General features: G+C 38.5%; 1 protein-coding gene across 1 annotated transcript; it reads left to right on the forward strand.

Annotated features, from left to right (window-relative positions):
- The first annotated feature begins 420 nt into the window (after positions 1-420).
- LOC131155351 (uncharacterized) lies at positions 421-1737 on the forward strand. The gene has a single exon (XM_058108416.1). It carries the CDS (start codon positions 552-554, stop codon positions 1545-1547), a length of 996 nt encoding a protein of 331 aa, XP_057964399.1. The 5' UTR covers positions 421-551; the 3' UTR covers positions 1548-1737.
- Positions 1738-18704: the final 16967 nt, after the last annotated feature.

Raw genomic sequence — 18704 nt, forward strand, 5'->3', positions numbered from 1 at the left:
GATATATTTTTTAATTTTGCACAAAAACTTTATAACTATATTAATTTAATTGAAATAATTGACGTCATATATATAAGGAACGTAAAATAATAATGGTGAATAAGTTGTTGCTAATTATGTGAAAAAAAAAATAATATTTGCTACATATAAAATATATATAAATTTTATACTGAAACTAGAGATTCATACTTATACTCTTAACATTGAAAGTATTTATATATTAATAAAATGATTGAAATAGTTTTTTATTAATTTAATTTTTTTTCCATTAATAAATCATAACTTTTATAAAAATCCAAAAAGGTGATTGTGATTGAATGCTTAAATTATTAGTAAGATTTTGAATTTGTTTTTTTTAGACTATGCGAGTGGGTTCCACAAAGGAAACTAGGTTCCCCCAGTTGCGAAAATGGGGACAAAATGCCAAAAGGTTAATTCATGAGCTAGCCGTTACACACGCAGAGCGGAGCGTTGGCCGTCGGCGCGCCACACTCTACAAAGTACAAAGTCCTCTCTCTCTCTCTCTCTCTCTCTCTACGCCTGGGTACTGAATGGACGGCCACTCCTTCCTCTCCGATACCGACGAATCAACCGTTGAAGAGCTCATTAGCCAAGCTACTGATCTTTGCGTTCTCGAGCAAGTCGCTGCTATCAACTGCTCGGGCATCACCGATTCCGATCTCCCCGCGGATCTCGAGAACCGCTTTCGCAAGTTGAAGACTTTCCCACAGAACTCAAAACACAAATTCAAACCCGAATCCTCACCTCCTCGCTCATGTGCCGGCCAATCTGCCTTCGATACAAGGAACAAGTTGAGCGGTTCCGTCCGGGCACGAACAGCGTCGGACTTCCTCTCCGATGGTGAAGAAAGTTTCAAAATTTTCTCGTCTTCCAAACGAAGCCCACATGAGAAAGGGGGTTCCAAACAAAAATCAGGATGTGCGTCTGTTTCTTCGCCGGTCGATTCTCCAAATTCGATGATGGAAAGTGCGGGTTCCTCGCCATCGAAATTAGGAAGCCCAGACGAGAACAGGGGCTCGAAACTGAAATCGAAATCGAAATCGAAATCAAAATCAAAATCAAAGTCTGGGTCTGTTTCTTCCGCTCCGCATTATTCGAAATCACCTGTCGATGATGTGATTTTCTCACATTTGCCCGAAAATCTGGATGGGAAAATGGGGATGAAGCCAAAATCGCGGTCGGTATCGCGATCTTCGCCTTCGGATTCATCGGGGGACTCCTCGCCTCAGCATCAAAAGATGATCGGTTGTTTCTGGTGTTCCCCCAGGAAGCCTTCCAGCAAGAAGAGCAAGGAAAATCGAGCTCCTGAAATTGCACTTGATTGGGACAGAGAAGAAGACATCCTATCGGATTTGGGTACCTTCTCCGTAAAAGAACAGAAGAAGATACTGAAGAAGGCCATGGAAGAGCAAAAAAGGGTTAGTCGAGAGGCAGAGAAAATTGTGAAGTGGGCAAAGCAGGCGTCTGCAAGGATGAACGTTTCTGACATTGAAGACGACCTGAGTGATGACAGCTTCATAAGATGAGACACACCTTACGATTTTTGCTTTATTTGATGCTCAGACAGACAGCATAAGTTTTTTTTGCAGTTGTTCTATCTAATATATAATTTTAGGTTTTGTTTGGATTGAGGTTTTGGAAAGAAAGGAAAAGAAATGAGTCTCTATTTGTAATTTAATAATCAATCAGCATAATGCTATTTTCAGTCTGCTAATATACAAAGATATGTATGGAACTTGGAAGTTCGTGGCAGTGTGGTTGGCTGGTTGCTCCCTGAGTTGGTGCTTGCGGGGAACTCTTCTTCTTCTTCTTTGCTTATTTAGTTAGTGAAAATATGGAATTTAGATGTTAGATTTAGAATTAAGTATATTTAAATAAAATATAATATAAAATTATACAAAATTTTCTATTAAATCTTCACGTTGAAATAGGCTGCACCCTAACAATAGGCTTGAAGTGCTAGCTTATGGTAAGGGAGAATAATATATATGAGGTTATTATGTTAAGTTATGAGTTTTTATATCAGGTTATTTGTTATGAATGGTATGACATGTTCGCGGTAGTGTGGTTGGCTGGTTGCACCCTAAGTTGGTCCTTGCGGGGGGAACTCCTCCTCCTCTTCTTCTTCTTCACTTATTTAGTTAGTGAAAATATGAAATTTTGATGTTAGATTTAGAATTAAGTATATTTAAATAAATTTAATATAAAATTATACAAATTTTCTATTAAATCTTTGCATTGAAATTTGTATAAGAGCCTGTGTCCTAATATCAGGGTTTCTCAGGAGGAGAAAAATGATATTATGATCAGCAGAAGAAACAGAGAACAAGGGTCATTTTTTCATCAAAAGGCTTCAATAAAATCAAATATAAGATTTTATGAGAATTTAATAGATGAAGTTTGGAGAGAGAAATACTTCAAACTAGTTTCTTCTAAAGCCAATTTTGAATCCGATCTTATTGTGATAGATCTAAAAAGAGTTAAGAAAGGTCTAAAATCACAACTAATAGAGATTGAAAGATAGATTAGTCTCTATCAATCTAAAATTAGGCAGTGTGAGTGGCAGTTAGAACAACTGCATAGGACTCTAGGATCAGAATCAGACGCCCAAGATCTCATAAATCTTCAAAGATGAAGGAAAATAAGTCCGTCACAAACAAGATTAAAGAGATAATGAAAAGTTATGAGGACAAAATACAATCTCTCAGTAGGGGAGAAGAACCTCAATCATCTCAAGTCAGAAGCAATATATCAGAAAGATATGTTGCTAAAGACTATGAAGATGCACAGGAACAGGAAGTTCAGAGTGCTCTTCGAGACATTGATGAAACAAAAGTTTTGTCAGACATAAGTGAAGATATCCAGAATGCTCAGGACGAGTGTTGGGGGATAAACCTGGAGCAATAATCACACATGAAGAAAAATTCAAGTACATTCACAATGGAACACCGGATTTACGTGGTTCTGTCCAAACTGACCTACGTCCACGGGAGCATAGATCATTACACTATAAACTGGAGAATAAATACAACGAGGAGGAGTCACACTGCTCAACTCTACTCTCTCTCTCTATCACACCTCAACTCTCTGCTGTCTGCACACAGCACACAGCACAGCACTCTCACACTGCTCTCTGCAACACACTTCACACCTCTCACAACTCACTGCTACACACAGCTACACTACTGCACAATTGCACTAAACTAGCACACAAAGCTCTCCACACACACACGTATATATATACAAGAGGGAGCGCAGAGTTCAAAGAGGGTGGCTGCAGATTTCAACAAAATCTGCAGCGTAGGTGGCCGCCGGTCTTCAGTGTCAAAGGTGGTGGCTGGATTGGTGTGGCTGTCAGCGGTTCCACACCTGCAAATTCAACAATCTCCCACTTGGAGGCGGAGACAGCATCTCAACCAGTGTATATGCAAATGTTGTACTCATGCTGTCTTCAATCATGAAGACCAACTGAAATTGAGCATAACTTCAGTTTCTCTGTAGTTACCACCTTTGTCAACATGTCAGCTGGATTTCTGCTGCCTCGAATCTTTTCAAGTGTCAGTACTCCATCCTCAAATAGAGATCTGATGAAGTAATAATGCAATCCAATATGTTTGGTTCTGGAATGAAATGCAGAGTTCTTTGCCAGATGTATCGCACTCTAACTGTCGCTGTACAAAACATTCCTCTCCTGCTTTAACCCAAGCTCTGTCAACAAACCTTGAAGCCAAATCATTTCTTTGCTGGCTTCTGTCACTGCTACATACTCGGCTTCTATAGTGGATAGGGCTACAATCTTTTGTATCTACGACATCCAACTAACAGCTATTGTGCCAACAATGAATACGTATCCGGTGGTGCTCTTGCGGTGATCAATTTCACCAGCAAAATCGGCATCTACATACCCTTTGACTTTCAATTCTCCTTTGCCGAAACATAAGCACTTATCAGTAGTGCCTCCGAGGTACCTGAAGATCCACTTCATTGCTTCCCAGTGAGTCTTTCTTGGATTAGACATGAATCTACTGACTACTCCCACTGCTTGGCCAATATCCGGTCTGGTACAAACCATAGCGTACATGAGACTTCCAATGGCCGAGGCGTAAAGTACCTTAGCCATGAAGTCCTTCTCTTCATCTGTTTGGGGAACCTGATCCTTGGAGAGGCCAAAGTGTCCTGCCAAAGGTGTATTTACTGCTTTGGCGTTGCTCATGTAGAACACGGCTAATGTACTCCGACTAAGATAGCTGCAATATTCCTCATCGCTTATCTCTGGAGATCTGCATCCCAAGTATCTGCTTCGCTGAGCCTAAGTCCTTCATGTCAAATTCCATTGACAATTGCTGCTTCAAATTTCCTGATCTCTTCTATATCTGGTCCTGCGATCAACATGTCATCCACATATAACAACAGAATGATATAACTATATCGATACCTCTTGAAGTAGCAACAGTGGTCGACATTACACTTTAGAAAATCATTCATGTGCATAAAGCCGTCAAATTTTCGGTACCATTATCTGGGAGCTTGTTTGAGACCGTACAAGCTCTTCTTTAACTTGCACACCAAATTCTCTTTACCTTTCTCTGAGAATCCTTCTAGTTGATGCATGTAGATTTCTTCATCAAGTTCACCGTGAAGAAACGCCGTCTTCATATTTAACTGCTCAAGATGTAAACCCTCTGAGGCAACAATACTCAGAATAGATCTGATGGTTGTCAATTTCACAATTGGTGCAAAAATATCGGTGTAGTTTATTCCTTCCTTCTGCTCGAAGCCTTTAACTACCAACCGAGCCTTGTATCTCCTGGAGCCGTCATGCTCCACTTTGATTCTGTACACCCACTTGTTGTGAAGGGCCTTCTTACCTTTAGGCAACTCAGCTAGTTCCCACATTCTGTTGGAGGTGAGGGACTTTATCTCGTCCTTCATCGCAAGCTCCCACTTGCTCGCATCTCCTGCCTGACATGCTTCATCATAGCATTCGAGCTCTCATCCATCTGTAAGAAGTAAATAATCTATATACCTTCTGTTTGGTACATGGGGCCGAGTAGATCTCCTAAGCTCCGGAGCTGGAGTAGGAGACAGTGATGTGACGATCTCCTCCACTGGTTCCTCCACTTGAGGATTCTCGATATTTTGCTGTTGTGTCCCGGCACACTCTGGGACATCATCCATATCTACACAGGTTGATTCTCTATGAACTGGTTCGATGGATTCAACTGTGTGCCTATCTTTGTACATCACCTTTTCATCAAAAATCACATCTCTGCTTCTGATCACCTTTTTGTTTTCATCATCCCAAATGCGGTATCCAAATTCATCTCCACCATAACCGATGAAAGTGCATTTCCAAGATTTCAGATCCAGCTTATCCCTAACATGATCATTGATATGTACATATGCAACACAACCAAAAACTTTCAAATGTGAAAGTCTTACCTCTTTGTTACTCCAAACTTCTTCTGGTAGGCAATAGTCCAATGGTACTGAAGGACTTCTATTAATCAAATAAGCTGCTGTGTTGACTGCATGTGCCCAAAACATCTTTGGCAAGTTTGACTGCATACGCATGCTTCTGGCTTTTTCTGTCAACGTTCTGTTCATCCGCTTAGCTACACCGTTGTGTTGAGGCATACCTAGCACAGTCCTTTCCATTCTGATATCATGCTCATAGCAGAATTTCTTGAACTCGATGTCAACATACTCTCCATCGTTATCAGTTCTCAGCCTTTTGATTTTCAAACCAGTTTCATTTTCTACCATCGCTTTCCAATTTTTAAAAGCATAAAAAACATCAGATTTATACTTGAGGAAGTAAACTCATACCTTCCGTGAATGATCATCGATAAACGTGACGAAGTAATGCTTTCCTCCTGTAGACGAAATGGTTGTTGGTCCCCATACATCTGAATGGACTAACTCAAGTCTCTCCTTCTTCGAGGTACTGAGGTTTGTCTAGAAACTGACTCTCTTCTGTTTTCCAAATATGCAATCCTCACATGTGTTGATCTTCACTGACTGTAAATCACTCAACTTACCCTTTGAGTGCATCACCCTGAGTCCTTTCTCACTCAGGTGTCCGAGTCGTTGATGCCATAGGTTGCTATCATCATTTCCTGTAGCAACTGTAATAGACATACATGTATTAGGAGTTACATAAAGAGTACTACTTTTCTTACCTCGAGCAATTGTTAATGCACCCATCGAAATCTTCCATTCATCACCAATGAAAGATGTGTTATAACCTTCATCTACCAATTGACCGACTGAGATCAAATTCTTCCTCAGGTCTGGAATATGTCTAACATCCTTCAGCTTCCATACTGACCCATTCATTTTGATCTTCACTGTCCCCTTACTGGCAATGTTGCAAGGTTGATCATTGCCCAAATATACTTTACCAAAATTACCTGATGTATACTCCTCCAGGCAACTTTTGCTGCAAGTGGCATGGAATGAAGCTCCAGAGTCTAACACCCAGGACTCCTTTTTGTTCTCCAAAGAGCAAATCAACAAATCATCAATTTCGGAAGCAAAATTTGCTTCTGTCTTTGCCCTCATCTCTTTCTTTTGACTTCTACACTAGTTCTTGTAATGACCAGTCTTTTCACAGTTCCAGCACTCAATAACTTTTCTGCTCTGAGAACCTGCGTCCTGAGTACCTCTGGAATCTCTGGATTTAGACCGTCTGGTCCTGGATCTACCACGATTGTTAGATCATCCATGCCCGCTTCCCTTTCCTCGGTTTTCCACATTCAAAGCTGAACTTGAAGTGGAGTCATTGTTCGACTGCATTTTGATCTCCTCTGTCAAAATCATGCTGATAACCTCGTCGTATTTCAGCTTCGATTTTCCTGCAGAGCTACTGATCACAGTGACAATACCTTTCTAACTCTCAGGAAGCTGATTGAGAATTAATAGGGCACGGATCTCATTGTCAAAGGTAATCCCGACCGAGGTGAGTTGGTCTGACAACTCTTTGAAATTATTTAAGTGTTTTCTGAAGCTTTCACCTGCATACATGCTCATGGTAAACAATCTCTTCATTAGATGTACCTTATTTGTGGCTGATGGCTGCTCGTACATGTTAGATAGTGCATCCATAAGGGCCTTGGTGGTTGTCAAGTGCTTGATGTTGAAGGCACTAGACTTTGCCAACGTCATCCTCACGGCTCCGAGGGCTTTTCGGTCAAGCAACTCCCACTCGCTCTCCTTCATGGATTCTGGCTTCTCCATCAGTGGTAAGTGCAACTCCTTACCAAACAAGAAGTCCTCGATCTGCATTTTCTAGAAACTGAAGTTCGTGCCGTCAAACATCTCGATGTGAGAGCTCTTTTCGTTTGACATCTCGATTTGCTAATCTAGAGATGGAATTAGCTCAATCAGACAGTACAATTGGATCCGAAACTGCCGAAAACCCTAGAAATGGCTTAAGTTGCTTGAAAAACGGACCCGAAATGGCTTCGAAAAGCCAAGTCAAACTTTTGGTCAAACCTGGTCAAAATCAGTCAACCCTGCTGATGTGGCACGTGGGCCCACGCTGACGTGGCACTGGGGGCCACTTGATGATGTGGCACTGTCGTGGCGTGGGTCCGGGGCTGACGTGGCGGCTGACTCTGCCGCTGACGTGCGCGATGACGTGTCACCAGTCTCCTACTGACGCGGCGCTGACACAGCGCTGACTCACCCTCTTACTTGGCTCCACGTGGCGCTGACACAGCATGCTGACGGGGCGGGTCTCTACTGCGGGTCAGATTCGGTTCTCGTGGACCGGGTTGCAGGTTAACCCGTTATGACTGAGTATCCGGATCAGGTCGGGTTCCAAACGAGTCGGGCTGAGTCTGTCCGGGTGAGGAAGACGTGTGGGTGTGCGTGTGGTGCATGATGGGTAGGCACTGGTGCGTTATCTGCACGTGCAGAGGCATCTTTCTCCGGCTTGACGCGTGGTGGCGCGTGCTGGGTCTATTGAGCTCTGTTCAAGCTCCGGTTACCTGTGTTAGCTTCGTCTCTTCGAGAGGAGCTCGATGGTAGCCTCAAAATCAAATTTCGAGCTACTGGACAGAGGGTCAAAATCTGGAATTTTTCTGGATCTGGCGATTTTACTCCAACCAAACTCTGATACCAATTGTTAGGGGATAAACCTGGAGCAATAATCACACACGAAGAAAAATTCAAGCACATCCACAATGGAACACCGGATTTACGTGGTTCGATCCAAACTGACCTACATCCACGGGAGCACACACCACTGCACTATAAACTGGAGAATAAACACAACGAGGAGGAGCCACATTGCTCAACTCTACTCTCTCTCTCTATCACACCTCAACTCTCTGTTGTCTGCACACAGCACACAACACAGTTCTCTCACACTGCTCTCTGCAACACACTTCACACCTCTCACAACTCACTGCTACACACAGCTACACTACTGCACAACTGCACTACACTAGCACACAAAGCTCTCCACACACACACACACACGTATATATATACAAGAGGGAGCAGAGAGTTCAAAAAGGGTGGCTGCAGATTTTCAAAAAAATCTGCAACGTAGGTGGCCGCCGGTCTTCAGTGTCAAAGGTGGTGGCTGGGTTGGTGCGGCTGTCGGCGGCTCCACACCTGCAAATTCAACAACGAGTTGGATAAGCTTTTTCATCATGAAAAGTGGATAGAGAATAAAGTCTCAGAGATTCAAAAGAGAATCAATAAAAGGCTAAATGAGGTAGAATATCTCAAGGCTAAGATGCTAGCCAGTGCCGAAAAAAGTGCTTGCAAGAACCAGTAAGGGTTTAGTAAGGGATGGATTTGCAGGAGCAGGACCATCAGGTTATCGGGAAACTGCACAAGTAAGTTTTCTAGAAGTTTCATCTTGGGATGCAAAGCCAGTATGGTAGCCCCTAAGAATGGAACCATGACCATAGGAGCGAAAGAAGTTATCTTTCAAGGAAATGCTCCAATCTACAGCAAAACAGCAGGAGTCTGTTTTAAATTATCCAGGAAGAATTCAGGAAGAATTCAAACCAAAAAGAAGTGTTCTAGAGGGAGTACCCCAAAATGGAACAATCCTTAGGCTCAATTGCGAAAAGGATCCCGCAATTGCGATTGATGATTGAGGTATGGATATTAGATATCATATCCTTAGTAGAGGAATCAAATCTTGATCAGTGGAGCAAGCATATAAATTTGCAGTAGCCACACTAAGAGGAAATGCTGGAGATTTTTGGGAGATACTTTAGAGGAACTCAGACGTGTGTACCATTATCATAAACACTATCAAAACTCCAGACGAAATAATTGTTGTCATAGCATATTTCCTCAAATAGGAGTTTGTAGGATATTCGCTAGTTGATAGAGGTGACAAGCTTGTTGAAAAAGCCAGGATGAATCTCACAAAGATACAGATCTATGACATGTGTTACTTTGAAGAGTTTCTTTTGAATTCCAGTATTGGTACTATAAGCTCGGACCATAAGATCAAGCATATGCAAAAAAGGTCTTTATCAACAAATTACCAGGTAATTGGCCAGAAGTAGTAAAACAATCTGTTAAGCAGAGACTTGAGAGAGATACAGAAGTATCAGATACTCTCGGAGCCAGAGCAGAAATAGTAAGACAGATGATAAGACTTTACTGTATGTAGAGGCATATGTTTCAAGATGTAAGAAACATGCCTTATATGAATCCAGAGTGTTGTCCAAGATAAGTGGGGTAGTAGGAAGATATGGCTATAACCAGAGACCAACTAGAAACTCAGAATGAGTAGAAACTAGTTGTGCTGGAGGAGTATGCCATAAGAGGATAAAATCATCCAAAGTCAAAGGAAAGACTTGGAGGAAATTTGGAAAAAGGAAGAGCTCTAGAAAAGGGCAGAAAAACCTAGAGAAGAGATATCTTAGACCCAATAGGGTTAGAGAAGATGTCAAGGAATCGTTCAAGAAGAAATATGGATGGTATCTTAAGTGTCCGCAAGGAAAATCTTTAGAAAATTGTGATTGCTGTTGGTTTTGTGGCAAGAAGGGCCATAAAGCTAATAATTGTTTAGAAGAAGAAAAAAGGAAGGATCGCCTCAAGAGTATCTTGATGGAGAACTCTTCAAAACTTCTGTACGAGCCAATTTGGGGAGAGGAAATAGACTCATATGATGAGAGTATTTATTTTATTTTCTCAGAATACTCCGAATTTGAAGATGAAGGAGAAGATTCAGAAGATGAATCTCCCTATAATCTTAAGCTAAGTCAGTTAAGACTAGCTATGATGAGAGCAGTAGACAAAGTACCAGAACTAGTCTCTCTAGCAAGAGAAGAAGAAGATCTAGTGCAGACTGCAGAAACTGAAATTCCTTCAGAAAGTAGGGATTGTCAGGAATGGAGGGTGCCTCGAGCCATTTGGGCTAAAGCATACCAAACCTCATGGATACCTTACAAAGAGACAGTAAAGGTAATCGAAAAAGAGGTAACGATAGAAGTATCTAGTACGGATGCTGGGACATTTATTATTCCATTACTCACCACACAAGAAGTCTAGAAAGCAATGGACAAGAAGGCAAGATATGTAAACTATGGAATCATCCAGGTTGTGATAGATCCATTAGTTAGAAAAAGGTATGATCTTCCTATCCTTATTGCAGTTATGGTTGGGAGCGTTGGTAATTTTGGTAGGTCCTTACTAAGAGGAGCAAGGGCTAACTTACATTCAGGAGCGACCTATATAAAAGTCATACCATATTTACATGTGGGTCTTCAAGACAAAAGTGTGGAGAAGACTCTACAAATTAGAGTTAATATGAGAGACTGGCAGAATATGTTAAAATGCAACCCAGATAGGAGGTGCATTAGACTCATTGCCACGTTATATTTAAAGTTCTATAATACAGGAAAACCAACCCTTAGAAGGGGAGTTAGTATATTTACTCAAATTTTCGAGACAAATCTAACCGACTCAGTCAGAGGATACAACAACTAGAGGTCGTAAATCCAAGAGCACTAAGTTGGCCACAGATTTGGGTAATCCCAAGAATAGAAGAAAGGTTGAAAAATCTTTTGCCAGAGTCAGTAAGACAAGAAGTAAATAGATTAATTATAATAGAACCTCTAAGTGATTATACTCCTAGTAGAGCGAGTGTATCAAGAGAGGAAGATATTAAGCCAGAAACTAGGTCAAAAGGATCTAGACCATCTGAATTAAAACCATCAAGTAGCAGAAGGGTAGTTGGTCAAAGAACCATAAGGATCCCTATCAATGCAAATGAGGAAGAAGACCAATCCCATATAGTACATATGAGAGCATCCATTTTAAGTGCCAAAATTGAAGAAAGAGAAATTTTGGTAAACATTTCTATCAATAAGATAGAATGTACAACTTTTATCGATACTGGATGTACGTGGTATTGTACAAGAATTAGGTTTCCATAAGTAACTTGGGAATCAGAAATTCTTCAAGTTATAATTGGCAACAGTGCATTACTCCGGATGGGAGAGATTGCCAAAAATGTGAAGATTATGATGAACGACAAAGATTATGAGGAACAAATTCTTTGCTTAGTTCTAGAATTACTAGACAATTTTATTTTGGGAGTTAAGTTCCTTAGAAAATATCGGCCATTTATGATATTTTCATAAGGGATTATCCTAGATAACCATTTTATTCCTAAGTCCTCAGGAACTAATATAAGGAATTATATATTAGTCGAGGAAAGAAGCTCTGATTATTAGGAGAAACTTGATAATTGGAAAGAACTGGTATCAGGAAGCATCCTAAAGATAAATCAGTCAGAAGAAGAAAGTAATCTTGAAGAAATCAAGAAAATGCTTTTAGAAAATTGGTCAGAGAATCCGTAGGCATTATGGCAGAAGGCCATGCCAAAAGCTGATATTGTACTTAAGAATCCCGATATGATTATTAAGACTAAAGAGATTAGTTACCCAAATGAAATGATAAGGGAATTTGAGAAACAAATTCTAGAATTGGCAATGGATTCTACAACGGTCAATGTTCTTTTGTTATACACCCTATAGACTTTACTATCTAAAGCATGACCTAGAAAGATACCTTCACCAAATTTGGCATCAAATTTTCCTAGGTTTTCATTATCTTTAGGAACAAAATGGTTGTTAGCCTTGGTGTATTCCCAAAAAGGGGGGGGGGGGGGTGAATTGGAATTTTAAAAATTTCTCCTCTAGGTTCAACTAGTTTAGCAACAATATATTCACAATCTAGGGTTTGTCTATATAATTCCAAATGCGCAAATAAATAAAATGTGCGGAAATTAAATCATGCGCAACATTCACAATATATCATACACGTGCGCTAAATAAATTACAAAAAAATAAAATAAAATGCACACATAATATGTTATCGGGGTTCGGCCAATACTGCATACATCCCCGTTTCTAGCTCGCAAGCACAAGGATTCCACTAATACTCATTTAAAGGGTGGAGCGGCACCAGTTACAATCAGGTCAATTCACAGGGCTGACCTCAACCTACAACCGCACCTTACCAGGATGGTGCACCTAACTTTCCTAACCGGGTCTAAGTCAATCTGAGACTATTCAATAGGGCTAGTTTCCCTCTTCAGGCCCACGCCTGAAATACAAAAAATGTATGAAAATTTATGTACACGGAAATGCTTCTTACACAAGCGAATATGTACCACTAAGCACAATTACAAATCAATGCATATCAAACATGTAAGAACGATAAGATCCATGGTGTATATGTGCAATCTACACTTAATACAATGATAATCTCAAGTATGCACAAAAGTGTTCAAACAAGCTAATCTTTGAAAGCAAAGTATATCAAATCTCAATATCATATTAGTGTTTTAAAGATGCTAGCAATAATATTCAAATGAACTCAAAAATATTTTTTCAAATTGTATCAAGCGCAATAGTTGTTTGAAATCAAGATTTGTAAAATATTTTGCACAAAAGAATTATTACTTAAGGAATCTTGCAATGACAGTGCAAAGATCCTCAAGCTAATGAGTTTTTCCAACACTAGATTTATTAATTAAATATGTGGGAAGAACCCTAGCCAAACTCTCAATACAAAAATCAAACAATACAAATTTCAATGAGAGTATAGAGCTATTTAGAATGAAACACTAATAATCTAAACACTCTCTCTAAGCTTGGATGATCAAAGAAAATGAAGTAGGAGAGTAATTGAGAAATATACGCTTTGGAAATTTTCATAAGATTTTTTACTAATCACTTTGCTAAGTTCTCACTAATCCTTGCAAATAAATCCTTATATATAGAAATGGTAAAAATTATAATCGTTGGGGACATGTAAGGAATTATTAAATTTGTTTTAAAACTGTTTAGTAAATATAACCTTGTTTAACCATCTTAACTGTGGTAAAAATATAAAACAACTCGAGAGTTTCAGGTGGCTGACCCATGATTCAGTCGCCCGAACAGACTCAATGAAAAAAGCATTTTTTCAAAGATCGGGGTGCCTGAGTCAAGGTTTGGTTGACTGGACAAATGTGATTTCCACATTGTCCATGGTTCGGGTGTTCAGTCACCCAAGGCTTTTTTGAACATGAAGTTTGGGCCACCGAGTTGTTGGGAAATGTCAGATCAGCAGTTCGGTCACCTGAGGACACTACTTTCAAAATGGTTCGGTCACCCGAAACCAAGTCAACCTTTTGACTGGTCAAGGGTTTGATCGCCTAAATCCTCACAACTTTTGCTTATAAGTCCAATTTTTCTCTAATTAAATCCCTTGATAATATAAGTGATTATGGGGATTATTTTATGTGTATGTGCAAGAACCTAAGGTCTTTCTAATGTCTTTGAGTTAGTCCTAAAAACCTAGCGTCGGTCGACCATTCCTAAGGTCTTTCTAAGGTCTTGAGCTTATCTGTTCCTATCATGCATGATGTGCATATTATTACATACCATTTCCTATATTACTATTACCAACCCAAATTAAACATAATATAAAGTACAATAAAGAGTAAGCTTCTGGGTCTTTAGACTTTGAATCTTCATGTGCCATCAAGTGATCTGCTCATATGGACTTGCATACAAACTTGATAGCCATCAAATACCTGAATATTTGTCATTATCAAAACCGGGTATGACCTATAAGGTCAACAACAGTTGCAGCCAAATACATGGAAATAAGAAATATTCGGTCTATGACCATTCCATAATTCGTAGGGAGTTTTATTTAGAGTGGGTCTAATCAAAACTCTATTCAATACATAGCGAGTAGGGTTCACTGCTTCAGTCCAGAAATACTTAGGTAACTTATGTTTGTTAAGCATAGTTCTAGCCATTTCCTATAAAGATCTATTCTTTCTCTTAACTACCCCGTTTTTTTGAAGTGTCCTAGGTGCCGAAAAGTTATGAGAGATTCCTAGTGAGTTATAGTATTCTTCCATACCTTTGTTTTGAAATTCTCTACCTCTATCACTTCGTATGTGTGTGATCATATAGCCTTTTTCTTTCTGAATTCTTCTACACAATTTAATAAAATTTTCACATGCTTCATCTTTATATACAAGAAACAATACCCATGTGAATCTAGAATAGTCGTCAACAATGACAAAAGCATATAATTTACAACCTAGACTTTGAGTTGGATTAGGACCAAATAGATCTAAGTGCAACATTTGAAGTGGCCTAGTGGTGGAGATAACTTTTTTCTTCTTAAAGCTAGATTTTATTTGTTTTCCTAGTTGACATGCATCACATATTTTATCTTTCGCAAATTTTATCTTAGGTAATCGCTTAAATAATTCTCCTTTAACTAGTTTAGATAATAAGTCCATGTTTGCATGTCCTAATCTCCTATGCCAAAGCCAACTAACTTCATTTATAGCAAAAAAGTAAGTTACATGTTGAGAAGCAATATTATCAAAGCTAGTGGTGTAGACATTTTCATGACGATCAACAGTAAACAATATTTTATTTTCAAATTTATTCTCTATAGTGCATTTGTTCTGTTCAAACGAAACCCTATAACCTTTATCACACAATTGACTTATACTTAACAGGTTATGTTTTAGACCATCTACTAATAACACATTGTCAATAACATGGGAAGGTTCCTTACCAACCTTACCTACTCCAATGATTCAACCTTACCTCACAAATCCTCTATTTTTTAGATGTGATGGATGCAAATTTTGATTTATCTTCGGTCATGTGTCAAGAGAGTCCACTATCCATATACTATTTATCCTTTGAAGAGGATGATCTCAAGCACACCTGCAATGGTCAATCAATTGACTAATTTTGGTACCCATATTTTCTTGAGTCCATTGGGGTTAGTGGTAGATTATCCTTTGACTTTCCATACCTTCTTAATTTTAACATCTTTGTTTCTAAAAGGACAATCAAATTTTATGTGACCCAACTTCTTACATTTAAAACATGTGGTATATCTATAAGATTCTTTAGATGGAACAACAAATTTTGAATCTCTCACAAAATGACCCATATAAAGATGTTTCTATTTGAGGTTTTCCTTTCCCTTAAAAATGTTGAATTTTTGAGTCTGATCCCTGGTTTTGATAATGAAAAACCGCATGTTACTAATGTGTGTGCCTAAGTACTTGAATAGGTTAATCATTCAGAACACACACATGTAAATAAAGTGGAAGCCAGAAAGGACTTAAAGCACATAATCCTAGCTGATTCCATGAAGAGTCAAGAGTAAAAGAAGAAGACATTTGTTTTTATTGTAAATACATTTTGTTTCATTATTTGGTCTGTAATATTTTGGTCTATAATATTTTGGTCTGTAATAATTGTATCTCATGCATGATAGGTTTTTTCTCAAATGTCATAGTCTAACCATAGGGAACTCAATGACCATAGAAAAGACTTCGGTTAACCAGCGCTAGGTTTTTAGGCTAAATTTAAAAGCCTAGACCATAGATTGACTGGAGGTCCCTATGCACAAAATGAAAAATCCCTAAAATATTAAATATCACACTTACAACTATAGAGACAAAATTTATGAGGCCAATCAGGACTTAGCTTGTGTTTTGAAAGGGCTTCGGGCGACCAAACTTATAAGGTTAAAAATGGTTCGAGCGACTGAATATGGAAAAGGTCAACAGTGGGCGACCAAACCTAATTTGAACTGAATGTCCACGGTCAATTGAGCATATGGGCTGTCACTTTTTACCTTCCTCAAGCGCCCAAACTCTAAGTTCAATTATACACTAGGCGACAAAAGTATGAAGTTCGGCAGACCGAACTGAACACCGAGTGACCAAACCTTGAGCGTTTGGAAAATCACCTTGACCCAGCCACCCAAACCTTCACTCAGGCACTCGAAGTCAGAAAGTGAACTTTTTGAACTGAGTCTGTTCGGGCAACCATCCTTAAGCACCAGGAGACTGAAACTCTCAGGTTGCCTTATTTTTACCATGATTAATTAAGGGTAATTGGGGTTAATTTATAATTAAACTTTTTCAAAATCCGTAGTAGGTCCCTAACGGTCAAAATTTGAGGGATATCTATATATTCCCCCTCATTTGCCTTGATTAGTGGGAGATCAGCAATTTGATTAAAGCAAAATTCTCTTGAAGATTTTTATATTCTTATTGCTTTCATACTCTCAAATTTCAAGCATATTTTACATACTCTCATTCATTTGTGTTTGCTTGATTATTTTAAAAAGAGAGCATCATCTTCACTCTCTTTAATTTGCAAATCAATTGCAACTTGAAGGGAGTTTTGATATTCATTATTGGGCATATTCATATATCATCTCTTGGCATATACTCTCACATAAACATACACATTTGAAAAACCTTCTTGAGAGTTTGCTATTGTGATTGTTCCTATATTATTTGATATAGATAAATATTGATTGGGAAAATCTCATCCTTGATTCTGATTCTTAACATCTTTATTGCAAGAGTCAAAAGCTTGCATATTATTCTTTTGACAAAATCTTTTGCAAGCTTAAACCCTAAGATCTATTGTGCTTTATACTTGAAAAATATTTTTGAGATATTTGCTTAGGGTTTCTGAAGGTCCTTTGATTATTCATTTTTGAATATATTGTATTGAATCAAAGGTATCACTCTCATGTATATACAAATGTATATATATATATATATACACACGCATTGGTTGAGAGTTGACATATAGTTTGATCTAATCTCACTTGAGCATAAATCCTATCATTTGTGAGTGCATGGATTACATTGTGTTTATTGTAGTGCATATCTTCTTATGAAGAAACAATTTAATTATACAAAATTATTGATATTTGTTGTATTCTCGACGGGTAATCGAAAGAAGGAGACTAGCCCTGTGAATAGTCCGGATTGGCTTTGACCCGGTTAGGAAAGGTAGGTGCACCATTCTGGTAAGGTGTTGTAAATGATGCCGCTCCACCCATTAAGTGAGCATTAGTGGAATCCTTGGACTTATGAGCTAAAGGCGGGGACGTAGGCAGTATTGGCAGAACCCCGATAACATATCGTGTCTGCACTTTTTTATATTTTCGCAGATTATATTTATCTGTGCATTTGGAATTTGCTTAGAACGACCCTAGGTTGTGAAATACTTCTATTTATATAAATTGGCCTAGGAAAGTTTAAATTTCTAATTCACCCCCTTCTTAGAAATACACCAATTTCAACAATTGGTATCAAAGCCTCGTTGCACTAGACTTAAACTTTTTTGAAAAAGATCGCAATGCCTCATATTGGTCTATTCCCATTCGGAGAGGGACGATCACCTTCCAGCCCTCCATTATTTTATGATGTTGACTTCACCATCTAGAAAATGAGAATGAGCGTTTTTGTAAAATCTATAAATTGGAGGGTCTGGCAGGTGATTGATAAGGGAACTTGTATGCAATCGAATGAAAATGATACTACTTTAGTGCATACAAATTCATATGACATAGAGATTTTATATTGTGCTTTAGAATCTAACATTTTTCATGAGATCATAGCTTGCACGAGTGCAAAGGAAATCTGGGATGAACTCGAAGGAAAAAATGGAAAATCCTAGGAGAATGAGACCATCACTCAAGAAGTGATAAATAATAGGGCAATTGCATTAATAGACAGAGAGGTATATGATACTATCTCAGCCTCTATAGATGATTCTATTGCTGAATTCTGTGATATATTATATGCTGAATCTTCTATTGAATATAATGATAGTTTTGTTAATGATGCATGCAATGCTTCTAGTGAAAAATATTTCTATATATCATATGATGAATCATCTATTGTTTCGGATAATAATACTACATGCATTGATTCATATGATTGTCATAATGATAAATCTTATTTAAATCATGCAATGAGTTTAATGATAAAATCATGGCATTGAATAGAAAACTAGCATTTAAAATACATAAGTTTGTAGTTAGGATGTCTAAGCTGAAAACACGTTTGAAAAATGAAAGCAATTGGGTGGCAAAACTTTTAAATGATCTAAAGAATTATCATGTCACATTTGAAAAGAAAAGGTTAATAAGATATTGAAAATCACTTGCTTGGAAAGAACAATGAAATATTATACTGATATAATATCAAAGGTTGCAAGTGAAAAGAATAAAACAAATGAATTCTTTGGAGCTAAAAGAATAGTTCTTTCAAAAGGGTTCATCGCGTGAATCTCACAATCATGCCTCTTTATGCAAACATAAAATTAGAAAGCATACTCTGTCACGCACATACA

The sequence above is a fragment of the Malania oleifera genome, chromosome 5 (genome assembly GCF_029873635.1).
Source record: "Malania oleifera isolate guangnan ecotype guangnan chromosome 5, ASM2987363v1, whole genome shotgun sequence".
In the NCBI taxonomy this organism is placed as follows: Eukaryota; Viridiplantae; Streptophyta; class Magnoliopsida; order Santalales; family Ximeniaceae; genus Malania; species Malania oleifera.